At 42.1% G+C, this 24641-nt stretch overlaps 1 protein-coding gene across 2 annotated transcripts in view; it reads right to left on the bottom strand.

Annotated features, from left to right (window-relative positions):
* LOC134338347 (oxysterol-binding protein 2-like) overlaps nt 1-24641 on the bottom strand; it is a 362830-nt gene that overhangs the window by 298573 nt on the left and 39616 nt on the right. For both annotated transcript variants that reach the window (XM_063034118.1, XM_063034119.1), the window contains exon 2: nt 7604-7812. In XM_063034118.1, the coding sequence (XP_062890188.1) occupies nt 7604-7812 (209 nt within the window). The remainder of the gene's footprint in view (nt 1-7603; nt 7813-24641) is intronic.

Here is a 24641-nt window from a genome sequence, read left to right as displayed (position 1 = left end):
TTGGTGGGGTGGACTGGACTGTGTTCCAGGAGTCTGGATGAATATGCCACAGTTGTCACCAACTTCATTAAGATCTGTGTGGATGAGTGTGTGCCTACGAAAACTTACTGTACATTCCCAAATCAAAAGCTATGGATGCACCAAGAGGTTCGTAGTCTGCTGAGGGCTAGATTTGTGGCATTTAAGTCTGGTGATCCAGGTCTGCATAAGAAGACCAGGCAGGACTTGTGGAGGGCCATCTTTTTGCATATTCTTTGTAATTATAATGTTTTCATACAATCAGATTCTAGATGGCTAGCGACTTTATCCTCAAATCTGCATCAAGTGAATGCTAAGCTGTGCAGAAATGGTAGCCTTTGCTCTTCAAAAATTGCCAAACCATGGATAAAAATTGGAGCATCTTTTTCTCGCTGCATTCTCAATTAAAGGCTTACAACTTTAAGTAGAAATATTTTTGAATATTGAAATTTAAGCTATGCTACAATACAGCAGCCCCACCTAGAGACATTTAGAAATCATAACAAGTCAAATTAATTTGTGGGTACTATTTGAATAATTGTATCAAGCCAATTTTTAAAAATCATTCTGTTAAAATATTATGTCCAATTTAAACAAACACAAATTGAATTCTAAAGCACTTGATTTCTTTTCCACTAAGGTATTTCTTCCTAAATTTTCATAACATTTGTGCAATTTTTGGTCATTAAACATAACTGACTGTACTGAAAATGTCAAATAGCAATCATTACAGGAAAGTAGGCCGATTGAAAGCAGCTCATGTTCACAATCATCTCAATTGGAAAGTTATTGATATAGTTGTTCAGCAAAGGTTAGTCAGCAGGGGAGGAAAAGGAAAAGAATCATTTCATTCCCACTACTCTCAGACTTGTATAGTATAATCCCACCAACATAAGGAACATCAAGATCCTACAAAGGATTGTGAGGACTGCTGACGAGGATTACCAAGGCCTCTCTTCCACCCATTGGACGTATTTATCATGTGTGCTGCATACGCAGGGCCCTCAGTTGTCAAGGATCCCTGTCATCTGTCCCACAATCTCTTTGATCCCCAGACCATCTAGGCAGCAGGTACTGTAGCATTAGGACAAGGACTGTTAGGATGGTAAACAGCTCCTTCCCCAAAGCTATGGGACTACTGAACTCACTTCCACTACCCAGGTCTCATTACTTTTGAAGTACCAGTAGTGTTTTTTTTTACTTTTTTATGTCAATTTTCTGGAGTATATTTTATTATTTGTCAATTTATATGTGGTAATATTGCTTCATGTGTTGTGTGTGAGTTATATTTACTGTGTGGGGTATCCTGGTCTGGCAGAACATTGTTTCATTTGGCAGTATACATATATATGGTTGAATGACAATAAACGTGAATTTAAACTTAAATGTGAACTTAAGGGACAAAAGGTCTCACAGTTAGATCAGGTCAATACACTTCATAATCCCTAACCAGTACTGCTTTAAATAAATCAGATAAATCAGATGTGGCATCCAAAAACAGGTCTTTATCACTATGTAATGCTTTTGATAGGATGTTCCATTCTTAAAAAATCTTCGACATCTGATCCTAACCCTAATCCTCACCCTAAACTGCACAAAAATGGGAAAGCAAAGGAAATCCAGATTTGACAGGCAGTAAGGGCTCAAGCCAAGGGTTTGCTTTGCTCATCATTCAAGCTTAACATTCCAAAACATTAGGAGATACAGAATCACACCACATAGCCCATCTAGTTACTCCCCCATTGAAAGGATCACAGCTAATCCTTTATTTCAAGCAATACGTCAGAAATGGAAAAAGTGAGTTTCAAAAGTTGCATTTCAAGTAATTAGTTTATATATTTCACAAACTATGGAAAGCAGACTTCAGTATTTAAAATGAGAGTGTGGAACAGAATGCAAAACTGGGGAACTTGGAGTAGGAGGTGTATTGCATTTTATGCATGGTCGATCTTGTAAACTTTGTCCTGCGCTTATAATTATATTTTGTTAGAAACATATGAGGAACTAAATAAGTGTAATGAAGACAAATTATCTTTTAAAAATTATTAAAAGGAACTGAATAAAGTGACAGAAGACAGTTCAGATGAGGGTGATTTAGAAATTTAAAATTTTGTGCATGTTGATCAGCATAGTGCACAATTATAAAGAGTCCATCCATCCACAGTGGGAAATCGGGTCTAAGCAGGGAAAGGCGATACTGCACCCAATCTAAAATGCTGTACGAATGTACAAAGCACTCAATACATGACGAATAAACTCTTCTCAGGCTTCAAGCCGGCTACAGATATCGATTATAACTGATATTTCGATGACAAATTCTGCCATCTACTTCAGGGATGATGCCTTCCCCAAAGTATACCTTTGCCAGAAAACAGCCTGTCTACACTTGCCAGGTCATTTCTAATACCATCAAAATTGGGTTTTCTCCAAGTGAGAACCTCAACCCACAGACCAAACCTATCTTTTTGCATATTTACTTTGAAACTAAATGGCATTGTTATCACTAGATGCAAAGTGTCCCCCTACACAAAACATGTGTCATCTGCCTTGTCTCATTCACTAACAGCAGATGGAGTATTGCATACTCTCCTGATGCTTCTTCATGGATTGTCACCTTGTCGCGGTGGAGAAGCTTGTGTGGTCCTGTGATCCCGAGAGCAATGCCGTCTGGAGCTATGCTCCTGGTAGGGTCACCCATGGCGGTAAGGTCGAGGGCGAGGTCCCTGACAAAGAACAATCCAACCAAGACCTCAACGGTGGAACAGGCCGATGAAGTTACTTCGAACTCAATGGCTGTGAAGGCCGATGAAGGCTGCAACAAATCCATCAGCTCCAGTCATCGTGGTTTCCATGCCATTGGAATCAGTTGGTTGATTTGTGAAGTGTCGTGTGCTTCTTGGAGTGCAACATCAAGTACACATTAAACAAATACACGCACAGGTGTCTTCGCTCTGTGGGCCACTTCTTCAGAACGAAGACCATCATCCTCGACCTGGAGGGATAACCACGACGACGACGCTCTTGTTGGGACTTCTACGCACTGATTAAGGAAACTTTCCTGAACACGTTTGACAAACTCTATCTCCTCTAGACCGCTTACAGTAGTGGTGCATGTGAGATCGATTTCAACCTTCAAGAGAAGTTTAGATAGGTACATGGATGGCAGGGGTGTGGAGTGGGGTTCAGGTGCAGGTCATTGGGACTAGGGAGCTTACATGGTTCGGCATGGAGTAGATGGACTGAATGGCCTGTTTCTGTGCAGTACTTTTCTATGTTTCCATGAAAAACTATACAGATGGTGAAAATGTGAAACTAACAGAAAATGTTCTAAGCACACGGCAAGTAAGTCAGCATCTGTGGGAAAAGGCAGAATAATCTTTCTGACTAAAGGACCTGGACCTGAGACATCAACTGTGGTTCTCCTTTTCTTGAGACTGCTGAACTGCTTATTGTTTCCAGTGCTTTATGTTTTTGTTTTATTTTACATTTGAAACCTACTCCTTTTTCTAGCCAAACTTCTGTTATGCCACTATTTTGCAATCTCACCTCACTGATTACAGCTGAATTACAGTTAAGATGGCGCTAAATGGCCACTCCTTTGCTTGCATCTTCGAAAACAGCTCTATTTCCATCTTTATTTTTCCCTTTCCGGGTTCATTTGAAGACCCTGACCTGGAGTTACTCACTGACTTCGGTTCTTTGCGGGAATGGGACCCGTTCTCGGGGTTTCAGGACTGCCTGTTGTTCGGCACGACAAGGGTTTGGCCTGACAGTCCGGCTTGAATTCAGAAGCCGAAGATCTCGTGGCTCTGGAGACGAGCGGATTGAGGTTTGGTGTCATGGCAGGAGACCCATGTGTCGTCAGGGGAGTTGGGATATCTGCTGTGGGCCTGAAGACCCAGGATCTTCAGGCACAGAGCTTGAAAAAAGCTACGTAACAGACTTTTAACATCAAAAACCAGTGAGTTGTTTGTTATATCTCCCTGCTCGCTAGGGGAAAAAAACGGAGACACCTTTTTCTCCCTTATTAAGGATAGAGAGAATCTGCGGTATGTTGAATGCCGGGTGTAATGCGAAGTCTTTGGGGTAACTGCAAGTCTGTGTCTTTGCTTTTGCTTTGCTCACACTTGAGTGCTTGGATGCTTAACTTTTTTTGCTGGTGGGGGGAGGAGGGATTGCTGCTCGCTGCTGCTTACGCGTGGGAGGGAGGGGAGCTAGGGGTGCTTTTGAGTTCTTTTGTTTATCTGTCGTTCATTCTTTGGGGCACTTCTCTGCTTTTATGGATGGTTGTGAAGAAAAAGCATTTTAGGATGTATATTGTATACATTTCTCTGACATTAAATTGAACCTTTGAACCTTGAAATCACCAATTTTTGTTAATAGCCCTCAGGTTTAAAGTGCCTGCATGTAAACACTTCTTATAGCTTCTCGAAGTTTCTCAGTCTGATCCGGTCTAAAAATTCCCTTTTTACCTTTCACTGACAATAATGTTTGCATCCTTATTCTCCTCGGCAAATGCTAACTTTCTGCACCCAACAACTTGCTAAATTAATAAAAGAAAGAGCTTACCCCTACAACAACCTCCCTGGAAGGACACTGGACCCCAAATTGCTGAGGTACAATCCAACCATCTTAGCCCAGACTGGTTCCAATGCCCTATGAATCAAAAGCAATTCTCTCCGTGCCATTTCTTTAGCCCCATATTTAGCTATGTAATTCTCTTATTTCTATACTCATTGGCGGGGTGTATGGGGTGTCAGGGAGGGGTAGCACCTCTGGTGGGGGAACATGTCGTGACCTTTTCAAGGCGGTTAGTCCACCTTTAGTCCCCACCTGGCACTCAGCTCTCACCTGTGGCTCCCCGTAGCTGTTTGCATGCGACAGCGGCCACCCCCCGAGCAACGGCTTCGACAAGCCGGCTAAACCAGGTGAGGGTAGCCGACGGGTCTCAAACCCTCAGTGTGATAGGAAGTTGTCTATCCCAGCATATGAAGACAGTCTCTGGCGGACTGAGCGGACGAGACCAATGGAAGGTCCAACGGTCAAGAAGGCGGTCTCTGCAAGCGTCATGGAATGTGTAGAGCACGACATGACACAGAAGACATCCTGGTCATCCACCGCGCCTAGTCCCATCTCCAGCCGTCTCGACTCTGTCTTGCCACTGGATCCAGATGGGAATTGGGAAGGGAGAGTGAGGCTGACGCTGCGCAACTCTCCCTCACTTAAATCCAAATCACGCGCTAGTCTCGACATCATCATAATGGTGTCAAGGGCCTCATCGACATTGATGATGGACAAACACATACTCGTTGGCATGTGCAATAGGGAGTAATCCAGAAACAACTACTTTTGAAAATTGTACAATATGGACCATGACTTTTGGCTGTTTGCCTTCCTCCTTTTGAATCTTCTCCCATGGTTCTGACACCAAGAAGTCTGCAGCCACAGAAACACCAGAATGCTCACCTAATGCCCATTATCCTTTGCTCCCATGACCTTTCTCCTTCCTGAACAGTCTAGTCATTCACTGTTCTACATACAGCTAACAAGTCTGTTAACTGTGGATTCTTGTGGCCATCTCACAGCTTGGTTTCCATTCTGGCTTTGTATATTCAGTAAACTTGGACATCTTACAAGCAAGTTGACCAGTTATCTATTACATTGTATGCCATTACTTCACCAAGTCCCTCACCATCAATACATTGGGGATTACAACAGACCAGAAACTCAACTGAATGACCACTTAAACACTTTAACAGAGCATGTCGGAATTGTGTATCCTGCCATAAATGATTCACCTCCTGATACCTTGAAGTTTTTGTACCAACCATATGGCACAGTTAGGAATGCAAGGGTTTCCTATCAAATAATATCTGGTCTATAAAATAGAACATAACAGCACAGTACAGGCCCTTCAGCCCACATTGTTATGCTGACCTTTTAACTTACTCTAAGATCAATCTAATCCTTCTCTCCTACATACGTAGTCTCCCATTTTTCTATTATTTCATATGCCTTTCTAAGAGTTTCTTAAATGTCCCTATTGTACCTGTCTCTACCACCACCCCTGACAAGGTATTCCATGCACTGACCACTTGCTGTGTAAAATAATTATCTCTGACATCCCCCTTATACATTCCTCCAATCACCTTAAAATTATTTTTATGTTTTTTTATTTATTTTGATATATAGTGCAGAATAACCCCTTCTGGTCCTTCGAACCGCACTGCCCAGCCACCCCTGATTGACCCCTAGCCTAATCACAGAATGATTTACAATGGCCAATTAACCTATTAACCTGTACATCTTTGGACTGTGGGAGGAAACCGAAGCACTGGGAGAAAACCCACACATTCCTCAGGATGGAGGTACAGACTCCTTACAGAGGACATCGGAATTGAACTCTGAACTCTGACGTCCTGACCTGTAATAGCATTGCACTAACTGCTGGGTACCATGGCACTGCCATGGGCACCGTCCCCCCAGTATCAGCCATTTCTGCCCTGTGAAACAGTCTCTGTGTATCCACTATCAAGTCACCTCTCATACTCCTTTCGTCCATAATTACCCATTTTGCCTCTCACTTCTTTCTTACCTGGCAGTATCACATTTGCTATGCCCAATCTGCTTAGACTACTCCAGAGTTAAGAATTCTTGATTTAGAATCACTAAAGCGTTTATGTTCAATCTTTCAAAAAGGATTTAAAACTTCTCCCTGGATCTGAAAGGCTCCATTAAGAATTCTGATTGTAGGCTATCATTTACAGTGAAGTGAAAGATATTTTCTCATGGAAATACTTACTCTCCATCCATCACAAATTGTGGGTTCGTCCATTTATCAATCCATATCATTGCTTTCCTAGAAAATTGGTTTAAGCACAAATATAACATACTCTATGACTTTTGACTGTACATTATTTGTGACTGTACACCATTCTCACAAACGCATACAGCAGTTTGTCCTGCTTTAATACTGCTTTAAAACTACCTTCTTGACAGTATTCTGGAAACACCATCACTCACAAGGTAAACAGAAGCCCAGCACTGCATCCTCAGGTAAACTAAGAATGGACAATAAATTAGGTCTTACCATATTTCAAGAAAAGTAGCAAGTCACAATTCCTACATTTTTTAATTAATTCAAAACTTCAAAAAACAATTTTCACATACTCCCAAATTTCAAACTTCAGAACTATCACCAGTCTGAGGTCAATAGACCAATTCACAGCTATTTCTTATAAAGAGAATCGCACACAGATAAAACACATCTTGGCCTATAAAATTGCTCTCACTCTAAAGAGATTCCTCCATTCACTAGAGTTGAGAGCATCTCACTCCTCACCATGCCATCATTACCCATGCCAGTTACAACACAGAGTTGTAACTGAAATCCAGTACATGTATTGTGTGAAGGAATTTAGTGAAGAATGCAAGCATCACAGGTTTTCACCAATGTGAAATCGCAGTTAACACCAGGCTCACAGTGAATGTGTCAAAGATATTACATAGCTCTGTACGAAGTGAATCCAAGACAACATTATCATACGGGTTAGGATATATATTAGGCATCCTGCACAGATGATACCTGACTGATTGCTCATCATCCGAACAGCTTTGGACTTGGCCAGTTCAAGTGCTGTCACCCAGCATTGTCTCTCCACCTCAGAGCTCGACTTCAGATAGTACGTGTGTCCACTATCTGAGAGCACAATGATGCATGCATCCTCTGCGTCGATGTGGGCAGTTGCTAGGTTAATGGTGCCTCTGCATGTGTGTGCCATCTCAGCCTGTGTCCTGGAAAAATAACAAAATAATAAGAGGCTTGGTGAATGATCATAGCATTAATATTCGAGAGCATTACATAGGAGCAGTGATTTCAATAACCTCCATTCAATACATTCGACTAAAAATATAATCAGCAGACTACCTTCCGCAAGTTTGTTTCCCTTGCAAGAGATCTATTACTATTTTGTTTCTTCACTGCTCCCTGAAGCCAAATTATTCAACCACATAACAGAATAATATTCGTGTCAGATGCAGAACTATCCATCCTCATCCAGTGTAGAATTCTCCAAGATGAAACACTGAACAAGAACCGTTATTTATCTAGGAGTGCTAAAGGAAGTTATATCACCCCTACATCATGTTCTCAGTACAGACGGGCTGCTGAATCTTCTAGTTTACTTGTTTAATTACTGAATACAACATCTAAAATTGACAAAAGGTTTAGCAAAGAAATTATTGTATTAATTTCATGATTAATTTTACTTGCATTCTTTAGTGTGGCTAGCTTCTTCCATCCACTGGCCCATCTCTTCCCACTCAGCATCTTTTCTATAAACAGTCTGATCATATCTTCCACAGGCAATGCATACAGTATTAAAATAATTACAGACCTTTATTATTCATAACTGCACTATTAGTATAGCATAGGTCCAATCAAAATAAATTCATTATTAGATGACGTACAGAATTCCTCCCAAGTCTCCTTGCACCCAACAAAGAATAGAGCATGATCTTGGCATGTGTTCAATATAACATACTGCATTATTGATGCAGTTTTCTTGGCTGAGATATTAAATTGTGATGAAATAGAAATGTGGGCAACAATTTTCCCTTGAACCAAACCAGATTATTTGTCATTCTGGACTCTAATGCGGTGAAGCACTGCGAGACATCATGGAGCAATACACTAGAAAAAAATTGCCTTTAGCCATCAGCCCAGTAGTTACAAACAACCACTTCACTCCCCACAGAATTAAAAACTACGATCAAACTCATAACTTGCATTGAATTCAACACAAGTTACTATCACCTCTAAATTGTATTGTATTTCTGTGTTTGTACTATGTCCCTGTGATGCTGCTACAAGTAAGCTTTCCATTACACCTGTGCATACATGTACTTATGTATATGAGAATAAACTTGAATTTAACTTGGAAAAATCCCACTGCATGACTTCAAAGTGTCTGGCAAAAGTGTTATGCTTATTCAAGATGAGTGAATTTGGCTTTGTCAGATGTGGTACTCTATAGGAGAAATTTTAATTTAAATAATACAAGTTGGACAATTGACGTCAAGGAGTGCATGAAAAGATTTTAAAGGCAGAACTTCACGGCTGTTTCTCTGAGGAGCGATCAGTCAGCAGGAGGCAGTGCGTAAAAAGAGCTACCTTTCAGTCAGGTTTGCGTTCAAGATTTAATAAGCAGAGCTTCACTGCAGTCTTATCTGAGTTGGACAATCGAGTCACGGAGTGCGTAATAAGAGCTACCTTTCAATCAGGAAGGCAATTGAGATTTTAAAGGTAGAGCTTCACGGCAGTAACTCTGAGTTAAGGAGCGACCAATCAGCAAGAGGGATTCATTCGAAAGGGCCAATAAAAATAGCACAGGTGCAAGCGGAGTGGCCATTCCTCTTAGAGTGGCTTTGGCTCATCAGGCTTAGGCAAGATAAGGCTTGGGCGAGGTAAAGTATTTGGTAAATTTTTCTCTTTCTGTTCTTATTTATTCACTCCTTGTCTGTTAAGGCATAGTAGATTAGTGAGAATGGCTCCAGGGGCAATGTTTTGAACTGTATGTAGGATGTGGGAAGTCTGGGAGACCTCGAGTCTCCTGGATAAACATATCTGCACCAGGGGCACTGAGTTGCAGCTCCAGAGAGAATGTATAAAGGAACTGGAGGTGCAGCTCGATTACCTTCAACTCATATGGGTGAATGAGGTGGTGACAGACAGGAGCTACAGGAAGGTAGTCACCCTTAGATTGCAGTAAACAGGTAACTAGGTGACTGTCAGGAGACGAGGGGGAAATGCACAGCCAGTGCAGAGTACACCTGTGGTCATTCCCCTCAATAATAAATATACAACTTCAGATACTATAGAGAAAACACCTGTGGTCAGAATACACCTTTGGTCATCCCCCTCAATAATAAATATACAACGTTAGATACTATTGAGAATACACCTTTGGTCATCCCCCTCAATAATAAATATACAACTTTAGATACTATTGAGAATACACCTGTGGTCATCCCCCTTAATAATAAATATACAACGTTAGATACTATTGAGGGGGACGACCTGTTGAGGGGGGAGGACCTATCAGGGGGAGCTACAGTGACAGGGTCTCTGGTATTGAGTCTGTTGCTGTGGCTCTGAAGAGCAGAGAGGTGAAGAGGACGGCAGTATTGACAGGAGATTCTCTGGTCAGGCGACAGAGACAAGGTTCTGTGGGCACAATTGATACACTTGGATGGTATGTTGCCCCCCTGATGCCAGGGTCAGGGATGTCTCAGATTGGGTCCATGGCATTTGCAAGGGTGAGGATAAGCAGCCAGAAGTTTTGATGCATATCAGCACCAATGATATAGGTAGGCTAATGAAATTTTTCAGCCTGAAACATCAACTGCTTATTCTGTTCCATAGATGCTGCCTGGCTTGCAGAGTACCTGCAGCATTTTCTGCGTATTATTAAGAAGGTAAAGATGGAATTCGAAAGTAAGCCAGCCAATAATATTAAAGAGGATACCAAAAGTTGCTTCAGATATACAAGATGTAAAAAAAAAGAGGCAAAAGTGGATATCAGACTGCTGGAAAATGAGGTTGGAGAGATAATAATGGGGGACATGAAAATGGCAGATGAACAGAATAAGTATTTTGCATCAGTCTTCACTGTGGAAGACACTAGCAGTCTGGTGGAAGTTTTAGGTTTCAGCAGTCATGAGGTGTGTGAAGTTACCATTACTAGAGGGAAGGTTCTTGGGAAATGAAAGGTCTGAAGGTAGATAAGCCACCTAGACCAGATGATGTACTCCCCAGGGTTCTGAAAGAGGTGGCTAAAGAGATCGTGGAGGCATTAGTAATGATCTTTCAAGAATCACAAGATTCCGGAATGGTTCCGGAAGACTGGAAAATTGCGAATGTCACTCCACTCTTCAAAAGGGACAGAGGCAGAAGAAAAAAAACTATAGGCCAATGAGTCTGGCCTCAGTGGTTGGGAAGATAGAACATAGAAATCTACAGCACATTACAGGACCTTCGGCCCGCAATGTTGTACCAACCACGTAACCTACTTGAGAAACTACCTAGATTTACCATACCACATACCCCTCTATTTTTCTAGGCTCCATGTACCCATCCAAGATTCTCCCAAAAGACCCCATAGTTGGAACTGTTTATAAGGGATGAGGTGTCAGAGTACTTTGACATACATGATAAAAGAGGCTGAAGTCAGCATGGTTTCCTCAAGGGAAAATCTTGCCTGACAAATCTGTTAGAATTCTTTGAAGAAATAGCAAGCAGAGTAGACAATGGAGAATTTATTGATGTTGTGTACTTGGATTTTCAGAAGGCCTTTGACAAGGTGACACACGAGTATGCTTACAGGAAAGATTCTAGCATGGATAAAGCAGTGGATGATTGGCAGAAGGCAAAGAGTAGGAATAAAGGGAGCCTTTTCTGATTGGCTGCCTGTGACTAGTGGTGTTCCACAGAGGTCTGCGTTGGGACTGATCCTTTGTACATTATCTGTCAATGATTTGGTTGATGGAATTAATTGCTTTGTTGCAAAGTTTGCAGATGATATAAAGATAGGTGGAGGAGCTGGTAGTTTTGAGGAAGTAGAGGGACTATGGAAGGACTTGGATAGATTAGGAGAATGGGCAAAGAAATGGCAGGTGGAATATAGTGTCAGGAAGTGTACAGTCACAATTAATTTGCAGACTGAGTCTATGATGAGGAAGACTTTATAAACCACTGGTGAGGCCTCACTTAAGAGTATTATGAGCAGTTTTGGGCCCCTTATCTTAGAAAGGATGAACTGAAACTGGAGAGGGCTCAATGAAAGTTCACAAAAATTATTCCAGGATTGAATGGTTTGTCAAACAAAAAGTGTTTGATGGCTCTAGGCCCATATTGCCCACCATTGAGAACATCTACCATAAATGCTGCCTAGGCAGGATGAAAAGCATTATCAAGGATGCATCTTACCCTAACCATGGACTTTTTACTCTCCTCCCATCCGGTACGCACTACAGGAGCCTCCGGTCCCACACCAGCAGGCACAGGAAGAGCTTCTTCCCTGAGGCTGTGACCCTGCTGAACATCACATCACAGCACTAAGCAGTATTGCACCCATATTGTACTGTCTCAGTACTTTTATATTTGTGTGCTGTAGCACTTACTTTTTATTCGCAGTTATTTTGTAAATAACACCATTCTTTGCATTTTTGGTTAGATGCTAACTGCATTCCATTGGCTTTGTATCTGTACTCGGCACAATGACAATAAAGTTGAATCTAATCTAATATTAACTAAGATTCAGAAGAATGAGGGGTGAGCTAATAGAAACTTATCAAATGCAGAAAACCTTGATAGAGTGGATGTGGAGAAGATGTTTCCTATGGTGGGAGAGTCGAAGACCAGAGGTCACAGCCTCAGAATAGAGGGGTATCCTTTTAGAACAGAGATGAGGAGGAATTTCTTTAGCCAGAGAGTGGTGAAACTGTGGAATTCATTGCCACAGGCAGCTGTGGAAGCCAATTCTTTATGTATATTTAAGGCAGAGGTTGATAGATTCTTGATTGCTAGTCTAGTCAAAGCAAAACATTCTAAATGATGTTGTGAAGGAACAAAGGAGAGAGGCAAGAAACAAAAAAACAAAAGTCTGGTGGATTGGCAGAACTTTGTGAAACAGTTTATAGAGTTAGTCACCAATATAAGCACAATTAAAATCAGATGCACTAAGTAAAATCCTTATTTTGGGTCATGGAAATCAGCTAAGAAAACAGATATAACATGGACGAAATGAAAATAACTTTAAATAAAAAAAATAGCTGCAGATGCTGGACATTTAAAATGTAAAATAATCAGGAACTCTTCAATGACCCAGACATCACTTTCAGAGTAAAAAGCAATTAACATTTCAGGTTGATAACCAGGCACAATCAATGAGAACTTTAAAATGTAATTTAAATTTCTCTGATTTCAAGTTCTCTGGTTCCAAGCATCTTATTTTCACCAAGGATGTCCAGTCCGTAAACACCTCTATCTCCCAACAGGAAGGCCTCAAAGATTTCCATTTCTTTCTGAACGCCAAACCCAACCAGTTCCCCTCCATCACCACTCTCCTCCGTCTAGCAGAACTTGTCGTCACTCTCAATAATTTCTCCTTTGGCTCCTCCCACTTCCTTCAAACTAAAGATGTACCCATGGGTACTCGCATGGGTCTTGGCTATGCCTGCCATTTTGTCAGTTAGATGGAACAGTCTATGTTCCAAGCCTATACTGGTGTCACTCCCTCACCTTTCCTGCACTACATCGACGACTGTATTAGTGCTGCATCCTGCACCCATGCCTAGCTAGTCAACTTCATCAACTTCGTCTACAACTTCCACCCTAGCCTCAAATTTACCTGGTCTATTTCCAACGCTTCCTTCCCCCTTCTCAAACTCTCTGTCTCCATCTCTGGAGACAGCTTATCCACTGACATTTATTACAAACCCACTTCTCTCACAGCTACCCGGACCATCATTCTTCCCACCGTGTTACTTGTAAAAATGCCATCCCCTTCTCTCAATTCCTTCTTCTTTGCCGCATCCGCTCTCAGGATGAGGTTTTTCATTCCAGAACGAAATTGATGTCCTCCTTCTTTTAGGTGACTTTATCATCCTTATCATGGGTGACTTTAACTTCCCTAATATTGATTGGCACCTGATTAGTTCCAAGGGTTTGGATGGGGCAGAGTTTGTTAAGGGTGTCCAGGACGGATTCCTGTCACAGTATGTTGACAGGCTGACTAGGGGGAATGCCATACTAGATCTAGTATTAGTTAATGAACCGGGTCAGGTCACAGATCTCTCAGTGTGAGCATCTGGGGGACAGTGACCACCACTCTCTGGCCTTCAGCATTATCATGAAAAACGATAGAATCAGAGAGGACAGGAAAATTTTTAATTGGGGAAAGGCAAATTATGAGGCTATGAGGCTAGAACTTGTGGGTGTGAATTGGAATGTTTTTGCAGGGCAATGTACTATGGACACGTGGTCGATGTTTAGAGATCCCTTGCAGGATGTTAGGGATAAATTTGTCCCGGTGAGGAAGATAAAGAATGGTAGGGTGAAGGAGCCATGGGTGACAAGTGAGGTGGAAAATCTAGTCAGGTGGAAGAAGGCAGCATACATGAGGTTTTGGAAGCAGGGATCAGATGGGTCTATTGAGGAATATAGGGAAGCAAGAAAGGAGCTTAAGAAGGGGCTGAGAAGAGCAAGAAGGGGGCATGAGAAGGCCTTGGCGAGTAGGGTAAAGGAAAACCCCAAGACATTCTTCAATTATGTGAAGAACAAAAGGATGACAGGAGTGAAGGCAGGACCAATTAGAAATAAAGGTGGGAAGATGTGCCTGGAGGCTGTGGAAGTGAGCGAGGTCCTCAACGAATACTTCTCTTCGGTATTCACCAATGAGAGGGAACTTGATGATGGTGAGGACAATATGAGTGAAGTTGATGTTCTGGAGCATGTTGATATTAAGGGAGAGGAGGTGTTGGACTTATTAAAATACATTAGGATGGATAAGACCACGGGGCCTGACGGAATATTCCCCAGGCTGCTCCATGAGGCGAGGAAAGAGATTGCTGAGCCTCTGGCTAGGATCTTTATGTCCTCGTTGTCGACGGGAATGGTACCGGAGGATTGGAGGGAGGCGAATGTTCTCTCCTTGTTCAAAAAAGGAAGTAGGGCTAGTCCGGGTAATTATAGACCAGTGAGCCTTACGTCTGTGGTGGGAAAGCTGTTGGAAAAGATTCCTGGAGATAGGATCCATAGGCATTTAGAGAATCATGGTCTGATCAGGGACAGTCAGCATGGCTTTGTGAAGGGCAGATCATGTCTAACAAGCCTGATAGAGTTCTTTGAGGAGGTGACCAGGCATATAGATGAGGGTAGTGCAGTGGATGTGACCTATATGGATTTTAGTAAGGCATTTGACAAGGTTCCATATGGTAGGCTTATTCAGAAAGTCAGAAGGCATGGGATCTAGGGAAGTTTGGCCAGGTGGATTCAGAATTGGCTTGCCTGCAAAAGGCAGAGGGTTGTGGTGGAGGGAATACATTCAGATTGGAGGATTGTGACTAGTGGTGTTCCACAAGGATCTGTTCTGGGACCTCTTCTTTTCGGAATTTTTATTAACGACCTGGATGTGGGGGTAGAAGGGTGGGTTGGCAAGTTTGCAGACAACACAAAGGTTAGTGGTATTGTAGATAGTGTAGAGGATTGTCGAAGATTGCAGAGAGACATTGATAGGATGCAGAAGTGGGCTGAGAAGTGACAGATGGAGTTCCACCTGGAGAAGTGTGAGGTGGTACACTTTGGAAGGACAAACTCCAAGGCAGAGTACAAAGTAATGGCAGGATACTTGGTAGTGTGGAGGAGCAGAGGGATCGGGGGTACATGTCCACAGATACCTGAAAGTTGCCTCACAGGTAGATAGGGTAGTTAAGAAAGCTTATTGGGTGTTAGCTTTCATAAGTTGAGGGATAGAGTTTAAGAGTCGTGAGGTAATGATGCAGCTCTATAAAACTCTGGTTAGGCCACATTTGGAGTACTGCGTCCAGTTCTGGTCGCCTCACTATAAGAAGGATGTGGAAGCATCGGAAAGGGTACAGAGGAGATTTACCAGGATGCTGCCTGGTTTAGACAGTAAGGATTATGATCAGAGATTAAGGGAGCTAGGGCTTTACTCTTTGGAGAGAAGGAGGATGAGAGGAGACATGACAGAGGTATACAAGATATTGAGAGGAATAGATAGAGTGGGTAACCAGCGCCTCTTCCCCAGGGCACCACTGCTCAATACAAGAGGATATGGCTTTAAGGTAAGGGGTGGGAAGTTCAAGGGGGATATTAGAGGAAGGTTTTTTTACTCAGAGAGTGGCTGGTGCATGGAATGCACCGCCTGAGTCAGTGGTGGAGGCAGATACACTAGTGAAGTTTAAGAGACTACTAGACAGGTATATGGAGGAATTTAAGGTGGGGGATTATATGGGAGGCAGGGTATGAGGGTTGGCACAACAATGTGGGCCGAAGGGCCTGTACTGTGCTGTACTATTCTATGTTCTATATGTTCTTCAAAGAAAGGGACTTCCCTTCCTCTATGATCAACGCAGCCCTCAAGCACATTTCTTCCATTTCCTGCACATCTACACTCAGCCCACCCTCCTGCCACCCCACCAGGGCCAGGGTTCCTTTTGTCATCACCTACCACCCCATCAGCCTCCGCATCCAGCACATAATTCTCCGTAACTGGGGGAAGTGAGGGAGGAGATTGCTGAGCCTCTGACAATGATCTTTGCATCATCAATAGGACAGGAGACGTACCAGAGGATTGGAGTGATGCAAATGTTATTCCCTTGTTCAAGAAAGGGAGTAGAGATAACCCAGGAAATTATAGACCAGTGAGTCTTACTTCAGTAGTGGGCAAGCTGTTGGAGAAGATCGTGAAAGGCAGGATTTATGAGCATTTGGAGAGACATAATCTGATTTGGGGTAAACAGCAACAGGAATTCTGCAGATGCTGGAAATTCAAGCAACACACATCAAAGTTGCTGGTGAACGCAGCAGGCCAGGCAGCATCTCTAGGAAGAGGTACAGTCGACGTTTCAGACCCTTGGTGTCGGCCAGAAACATCGACTGTACCTCTTCCTAGAGATGCTGCCTGGCCTGCTGCGTTCACCAGCAACTTTGATGTGTGTTATCTGATTTGGGGTAGTCAGCTTGGCTTTGTCAAAGGCAGATCATGTCTTACAAGCCTGACTGAATTCTTCAAGGATATAGCAAAACACATTGATGAAGGTAGAGCAGTGGATGTAGTGTATATGGATTTCAGTAAGGCTTCGATAAGGTTCCCCATGCAAGGCTCATTCAGAAAGTAAGGAAGCATGGGATCCAGGATACCTTGCTTTGTGGATTTCAGAATTAGCTTGCCCACAGAAGGCAAAGGGTGGTTGTCGATGGTTTGTATTCTGAAAGGAGTTCCGCAGAGATCTGTTCTGGGACCCCTCCTCTTTGTGTTTTTTATAAATGACCTGGATAAGGAAGTAGAAGGGTGGGTTACACATGGCTCAAAACGTTGACTGTACTATTTTTTTTTCCATAGATGCTGCCTGGCCTGCTGAGTTCCTCCAGCATTTTGTGTGCGTTGCTCAGATTTCCAGCATCTGCAGATTGTCTCGTTTGAGAAGGGTGGGTTGGTAAGTTTTCTGATGACGCAAAAGTTGGGGGTGTTGTGGATAGTATGGAGGGCTGTCAGAGGTTACAGCAGGACATCAATAGGATGCAGAACTGGGCTAAGACGTATCAGATGAAATTCAACCCAAATATCTGTGAGGTGGTTCACTTTGATAGGTCAAATTTGAAGACAGAATATAATATTAATGTTAAGACTCTTGGCAGTGTGGAGAATCAGAAAGATTTTGGGGTCTGTGTCCATAGGACACTCAAAGCTGCTGCGCAGGTTGACTGTGTTGTTAAGACGATGTATGGTGTGTTGCCCTTCGTCAACTGTGGGACTGAGTTCAAGAAGCATGAGGTAATGTTACAGCTATATAAGACCTTAGTTAGACAAGAGTACTGTGTTCAGTTCCAGTCACTTCACTACAGAAAGGATGTGGATATAGAAAGGATGCAGAGGAGATTTGCAAGGATGGTGCCTGGACTGGAGAGTGTGCATTATGAGAATAGGTTAAGTGAACTTGGCCTTTTTTCTTTGCTGGCCTGGCCTGCTGAGTTACTCCAGCATCTTGTGTGTGTTATTTAAAAAGTAATTGTTGTTTAACTGGGAGCTCATGTAGCTCCATAAGGACGAAAGTATAGATGAGCAATACCTGGTGCATGTTGGGATGCAGGCAGTGGAAGAGAATAGGACAGAGGAGGCCTCCAAGAAGGGTGACAACAGTCCAGAGGTAACAAAAGACAGGAACATAGATCTCATCAGGAAGTGAGCTGAGGCAGTGTCACAGATCAACAATATCACAGGAGGATGAAGTATCCCGTCTTCGTAACAATGCAGATGTGAGCTCCAGTTTCCACACTGACATTAAATATGATAATAACAGTGTGAGTAATCTGGTTCAGCCTTGGTCAGTGATGTGTGCTGAGCTGACTGCTCTACTCACTCTACACCCATGACTGTGTGGCTAGGCACAGCTCAAATGCCATTTATAAATTTGCTGACGACACAACCATTGTTGGCAGAAATCTCAGATGGAGACAACAGGGCATACAGGAGCGAGGTATACCAATCAGTTGAGCGGTGTCACAGCAACAACCTTGCACTCAATGTCAGCAAGACCAAAGAGCTGACTGTGGACTCCAGAAAGGCTAAGATGAGGGAACACAAACCAGTCCTCATAGAGGGATCAGAAGTACAGAGGGTGAGCAATTTCAAGTCCCTGGGTGTCAATATCTCTGAGGATCTAACCTGATCCTAATGTATTGTACAGCTATAAAGAAGGCAAGGCAGTGGTTATATTTAATTTGGAGTCTGAGATTTAGTTCGTCATTTAAACTTCTACAGATGTACTGTGGAGAGCATTCTGACTGGCTGCATCACCGTCTGGTATGGGGATGTGAATAGCAGTGCAAGTATTCATATCCATTTCTAACTGCCATTGAGCAGGTGGAAGATCCACACTGCTGTTATCCTTGTCATTTAACATACTCCCACTGTGTTGTTAGGTGACTTTATCATCCTTATCATGGGTGACTTTAACTTCCCTAATATTGATTGGCACCTGATTAGTTCCAAGGGTTTGGATGGGGCAGAGTTTGTTAAGTATGTCCAGGACGGATTCCTGTCACAGTATGTGGACAGGCCGACTAGGGGGAATGCCATACTAGATCTAGTATTAGGTAATGAACCAGGTCAGGTCACAGATCTCTCAGTGGGTGAGCATCTGGGGGACAGTGACCACCACTCCCCGGCCTTTAGCATTATCATGGAAAAGGATAGAACCAGAGAGGACAGGAAAATTTTTAATTGGGGAAGGGCAAATTATGAGGCTATAAGGCTAGAACTTGCGGGTTTCCAGCCCTGTTGCTCTCCGAGTCATTGCACTGCCACTTCTCTGCCGGGGAGCCCACCATGTCGTACCTCTGCACCGTCCTGCAAGGGGATTGTTTTCTTTTCTTTCCCCTTATTCACTTCCAGAGCTTTCTGCATCCTTTCTAGTTTTGATGACGCATTTACCAAAACACTCTTCCAAATCCTTGTCTTTTTTCCTTAGCAATGTCTTTGGCTCCTGTTTATTCCACATGGATTACAATTAAATTCTACTCTTTAATTTTTTAGAACCATCCATGATTATTAATAATTTAGACACATTCAGCCGTTTTATGTTCAAAGTATTCTCCTCAAGGCTCTCACTACATCCCAAGATCCAGATGCACATTTCCAGCATTGTTTTTTTCATTTCTCAGGCACGAGCTAATATGTTTCATCACCAACCTTTCAAAACACTTCATCACTGTGGATGCAAGTGCTACCGGGTGATAGTCATTAAGGAAGGTCACCACGCTTTTCCTGGGCACCGGTATAATTGAAGCCCGCTTGAAGCAGGTGGGTATCACACACTACTGAAGCAAGAGGTTAAAGTTCTCAGTGAAAACTCCAGCCAGTTGATCAGCACAGGTCTTTAATCCTTGGCCAGGTGCCCCACGGAGGCTGGATGTTTTTCATGGGTTCACCCTCTTGAAGGCTGTTCGCACATTGGCCTCAGAGGCTGAGATCATAGGATCAATGGGGCATGTGGGAGTTTGTGATGGTTCCTCCATGTTCTGAGGGTCAAAATGAGCGTAGAAGGCATAGTCGCAGATTTCAGTCAGAAAACATCCTTCCAGCATTACCCTCTGCCCCCTATCACCAAGTTAATTTGGGACCCAATTAGCCTTGGATCTGATGTACCTTAACTTTTTGGACTACCCACCATGTGAGACCTTATCAAATGTAATACTGAATTTCATATGATCAACGTGTTCTGTCCTGCCGTCAAAGTCCTTTGTTACCTCCTCTAAAAAAAATCCGTTTTGCGAGACAGAATTTCCCCTGTACAAAGCCATATAGGATTACCCTAATTAGTCCCTGCCTTTCCAACTGAACACAAATCCTTACTCTTAAATTTTTCTGCAATAATTTCTTTACTATTGATACAAGACTCACCAGCCTATAGTTTCCTGGTTACTGCCCCTTTAGAATTAGGGAACAATAATAGCTCTCCTCATCTTCTAACAATTTGTCTGTCTGTCTGTCCAGGTACCATATCCGATGCGGACTTTGGTGACCATGGTTTTCCATATAGATCTATCCTTTGTTTTTTGATGACTTCCGTTTCCTTGATGTGTAGCCACCTGGCTATGCTTCTGATGTACATAAGCCGAAGTCTTCCTCTAAGTTTGCTCCCCTCAATCTTTCCAGAGAGTATGAGTTTTTCTCGTTCATCTTTCCGCATGATGTATCCTAGGAATCTGAGTTGTCTTTCTCTTATTGTTGGTATGAGCGATCGAACTGCTTGGGCTCTTCTGAGAACTTCTTCATTTGATGTGTGTGTGGTCCATAATATTTTTAACATTCTCCTGTAGAACATAATTCAGCTGCTTCTAGTCTCTTTTCCATTGCTGGAGAAATGGTCCAGCATTCACTTCCATAAGTCAGGAGAGAATAAATGTAGCACTGCAGTATTCTGTTTTTAGTGTTTAGCTCATCTTTCTGTCTGTTAATAAGATCTTCATTTTTTGGAAAGCTTCTTTCGTCATCGCTATTCTGTATTTGATATCTGTGTTGCACCTGCCATTACTTGTTATTGGGCTGCCAAGATACTTGAATTTGTTGACTTGTTTGATGTTTGTATTTCCGATCTTGATCACACAGGTGGGATGTTTGTCTTTCTGGAGATGACCATGCTTTCTGTCTTCTTGGTGTTGACTGAGAGGCCTCTGCGATTACTTTCTGCTGCCACGATAGTGAGTAGTTCTTGAAGTTTTGTTTCTGAGTCAGCTATTAGTACAATGTCTTCAACATAGCTGATGTTATTTATATTATGGCCTCCATTTGTGAATCCTTTGATGTCTTTGATACTTCTCAAGATATTTTCACTATACAGGTTGAATAAGTCTGGCAAAAAGACACAACCTTGCCTGACTCCTCTCATGATATTCACATACTCACTCACTTCTCCTTCTATCCTGATGGATGCTGTCTGGTCCCAGTATAAGTTTCTTAAGAAATGTATATCTTTCCCATCTGTGTCAAGATCTTGAAGCATTTCCAGAAGATCTTGCTGTCTGACAGCATCAAAAGCTTTTGTATAGTCAATGAAACATAGGTAGATGTCTTTTTGTATCTGGATGGCTTGTTCACAGATCATCCGTAGCATGAAAATTGCATTTCTGGTTCCAGTGTTTTCCACAAAGCCGCATTGTTCTTTACTGATTTCTGGTTTTATACAGCGTCTTGCACTCATCATGATTACTCTGAGAATTTTGGCCACGTGGCTCATCAGGCTTATTGTACGATGTAACTCGCATTCTGTTGCTCCCTCTTTCTTTGGAAGTGTGATGAACACTGATTTACTTAAATCATCAGGTATCTCCCCATGATCATAGATTTCATTTGCTATTTCTGTTACTTTCTCTATTCCAAAATCTTCTAAGGCCAGTATCATTTCAACAGCGATGTTGTCTGGACCAGTTGCTCTGTTATGTTTTGTTTTATTTATAGCTGCTCGAATTTCTGATTTAAGAATGCTAGGTCCTTCAAGATTCTTCTTTATGTTCGGTTTTTCTCCTCTTTGGTCTTCAAAAAATTCTTTTATATATTCTGTCCATCTGTTTAGGATTTCGGTTTTTTTCATAATTAAGCTGCCATCTTTTGCCTTGATGCATCCACTTGCTGAGCAAGGTAATTTCCCCGTTAGTTCTTTAACCTTATTGTGCATCAACTTTGTTCCAGGGTTATGGGTTTGTAGCATTTCTATCTCTGAGCATTTCTCATTTAGCTATCTGTCTTTAGCTTCTCTGCATTTTCTTTTTATTGTCTTATCAAGTTGTTTGTATTCTTCGCTGTCTCTTAGTTTGATTGTCTGTTTTTGTTTCATCAATTGTATTATATCTTCAGTTATCCATTTCTTCTTACTTTTCCAGTCTTTTCTTGGGATCGTTTCTTTTGCAGCTACAACCATGGATTCCTTCAGTATGTCCCAGGAAGATTTGCCTCCTTCATCCTGCAGCAATTGAAAACGGTTTTTCACCTTGAATGTGTATTCTGTTTTCAGATGAGGGTTGTTTTGTAGTTGTTGATAATCCAGTGGTTCTGATCTTTCTGGTTTCTTTAATTTTCTCATCTTTATTTTCATTTTGCAAATGACTGGTATGTGGTCGCTTCCACAGTCTGCTCCAGGGTAGCTTTTAGATTGAGTTATCCAGTTTTTGAATCCGTTATTGATAGTTATGTAGTCAATTTGATTTTTGTTGTTCCCATCTGGGCTTCTCTGTGTCCATTTCCTTCTTGGATGTTGTTTAAACCAAGTGTTGGTGATTGTCTGATTGTTTGTTTTACACCATGATATAACCTTTTCACCTCTTTCATTTCTTTCTCCCATTCCCTGGTCTCAACAATATGGGCTTCTCTTCCCTCACCAACTTTTGCATTGAAGTTGCCCATGACTATGATGGCTTCTTGTGATTTGCACTCTTCTGGTGCTCTGTCTAGGGAGTGGTAGAAGCATCAATTTCTTCCCCTGAGCTTGCCATTGTGGGTGCATATACTTGGATGATAGAGATGTTGTTTGGTTGTCCTTTTAGTTTGATTAGCATCATTCTGACTGAGATATGCCAGTATCCTAGCAGGCTCTTGGATGTTTCTTTGTCTAAGATGATTGCAACACCCTTTTCATGTTTATCTCCACCAGAGTATATCATCTTGTAGTCGTCTGACTAGAAGACTCCAGTGCCTTTCCATCTTATTTCACTTAGGCCTACGACGCTGACTTCTAGCCTCTTCATTTCTAATTTTACGTTTTCTAGCTTACCAGCTCGGTGCAGGGTTCGAACATTTCAAGTGGCAATTCGCAGTCTCTTGATCTTGCTAATTCGTCTGTAGCTAACAAAAATGTAAAAATCAGTCAGGGTTGTTGAAATGGGGCCCAGATCAATGTTTTTATTGCATTTTTCCTTGTATTTTTAGCTTTCTTTACACTTGCTTATATGTTTGTCTGTAGACTTCAAGTAACTTGTCATGTATTTGGCTCTATAGTTCTATAGTTGTCTGCAAAGTTGAAGTGTGATCCAGTCAGTAACTTTGAAAACCGGTTTCTTTTCTAAAACTGGCCCAAACCATTTTGCAGTACAAAAGCAAACCATCTACTCATGTTCTTTTGTTGCAGCCAGTCACAATTATAACCAGGTACAGCCACTTACAGTTACAGTTCTTTTGTTACCTCTCTGTCGTGCCTACTGGTGAAGAATGACTGTGTCTGACCCGTACTATGACGAATATCTAATAAAACGGCTGTAACCATAAGATTTACATCTCATTCTTGACTTCCAGATTACATCACCTTTTGGACTATATAATCCCCAGATCCAACAGGGTCTCAGCTATCTCCTGCCTTGTTTCCCATTACATTCTGGGATAGAACTCATCTATCCCTGGGGATTTATCCACCCTTATGCATTCCAATACATTGACACCACCACCTTCTGACGTGCCTCAGATAATCACTCCCCAAAGCCACTGATTTTTAGAGACATGAGAAAGATTGTGGATGCTAGAAATCTTGAGCAACATACAAAATGCTGGAGGAAGTCAGCAAGTCAGGTTGCTCCTATGGAGGGAAACAGTCAAAGTTTTGAGAAGGGGGCGCCTTCTCCGTTAGGGCTTTCTGCATATTGTCTCAAAAAAAATAACACCTTAGAACCAGTGAACCCCATCACATCTGAACCCATTACACTAAAGCCACCCGAGTCAATATTGGGAAAGATAAAATCTCCCACTATTATAACAATATTATGTTTACACCTTTCTCCAATTTGTTACACATCTGTTTTTCTAATATTCACTGACTACTGAGGGGAAGAGGTAATGGTGTAACCTCTGCAAAATTATCACCCCTCTCCTATTCTAAGTTCTAATCATATGACCTTGTTGGGCAGCCCTCCCAGGATATCATCTCTATATACAGCTGCAATATTTTCCCTCATCAGAAGTGCAACTCTTTCTCTTTTGTGTCCCCCTCTGTCACACCTGAAACTTTTGAACTCTGGAATAGCTACCAGTCCTGCCCTTCAATCAAATATTCTTCCATGATTGCAATAATATTGTTTTGCATTATTAACATCTTTCCAGTATCAGCAGAATAGGTGATGTATCATTTCACCCTTACTAATGAGCTTCTCTTTCCACAAGAAGAGGGTGGTTGAATAATGCAGTAGTGGTTTAGGATGCAAGTTCTTAATCTCAGTTCCCCTGCCATGTGGAACCTGATCTTTTTTAGGTCAGTCTGAAACACTAGATAGACACATTTCAGAATTATACAAGTTCACAACTCCCAATGAAATTAAGTGGCACACCGCTGCAGCAATC

This window comes from Mobula hypostoma, chromosome 27 (assembly GCF_963921235.1).
Source record: "Mobula hypostoma chromosome 27, sMobHyp1.1, whole genome shotgun sequence".
Taxonomy (NCBI): Eukaryota; Metazoa; Chordata; class Chondrichthyes; order Myliobatiformes; family Myliobatidae; genus Mobula; species Mobula hypostoma.
This window is presented reverse-complemented; position numbering and strand designations above follow the sequence as displayed.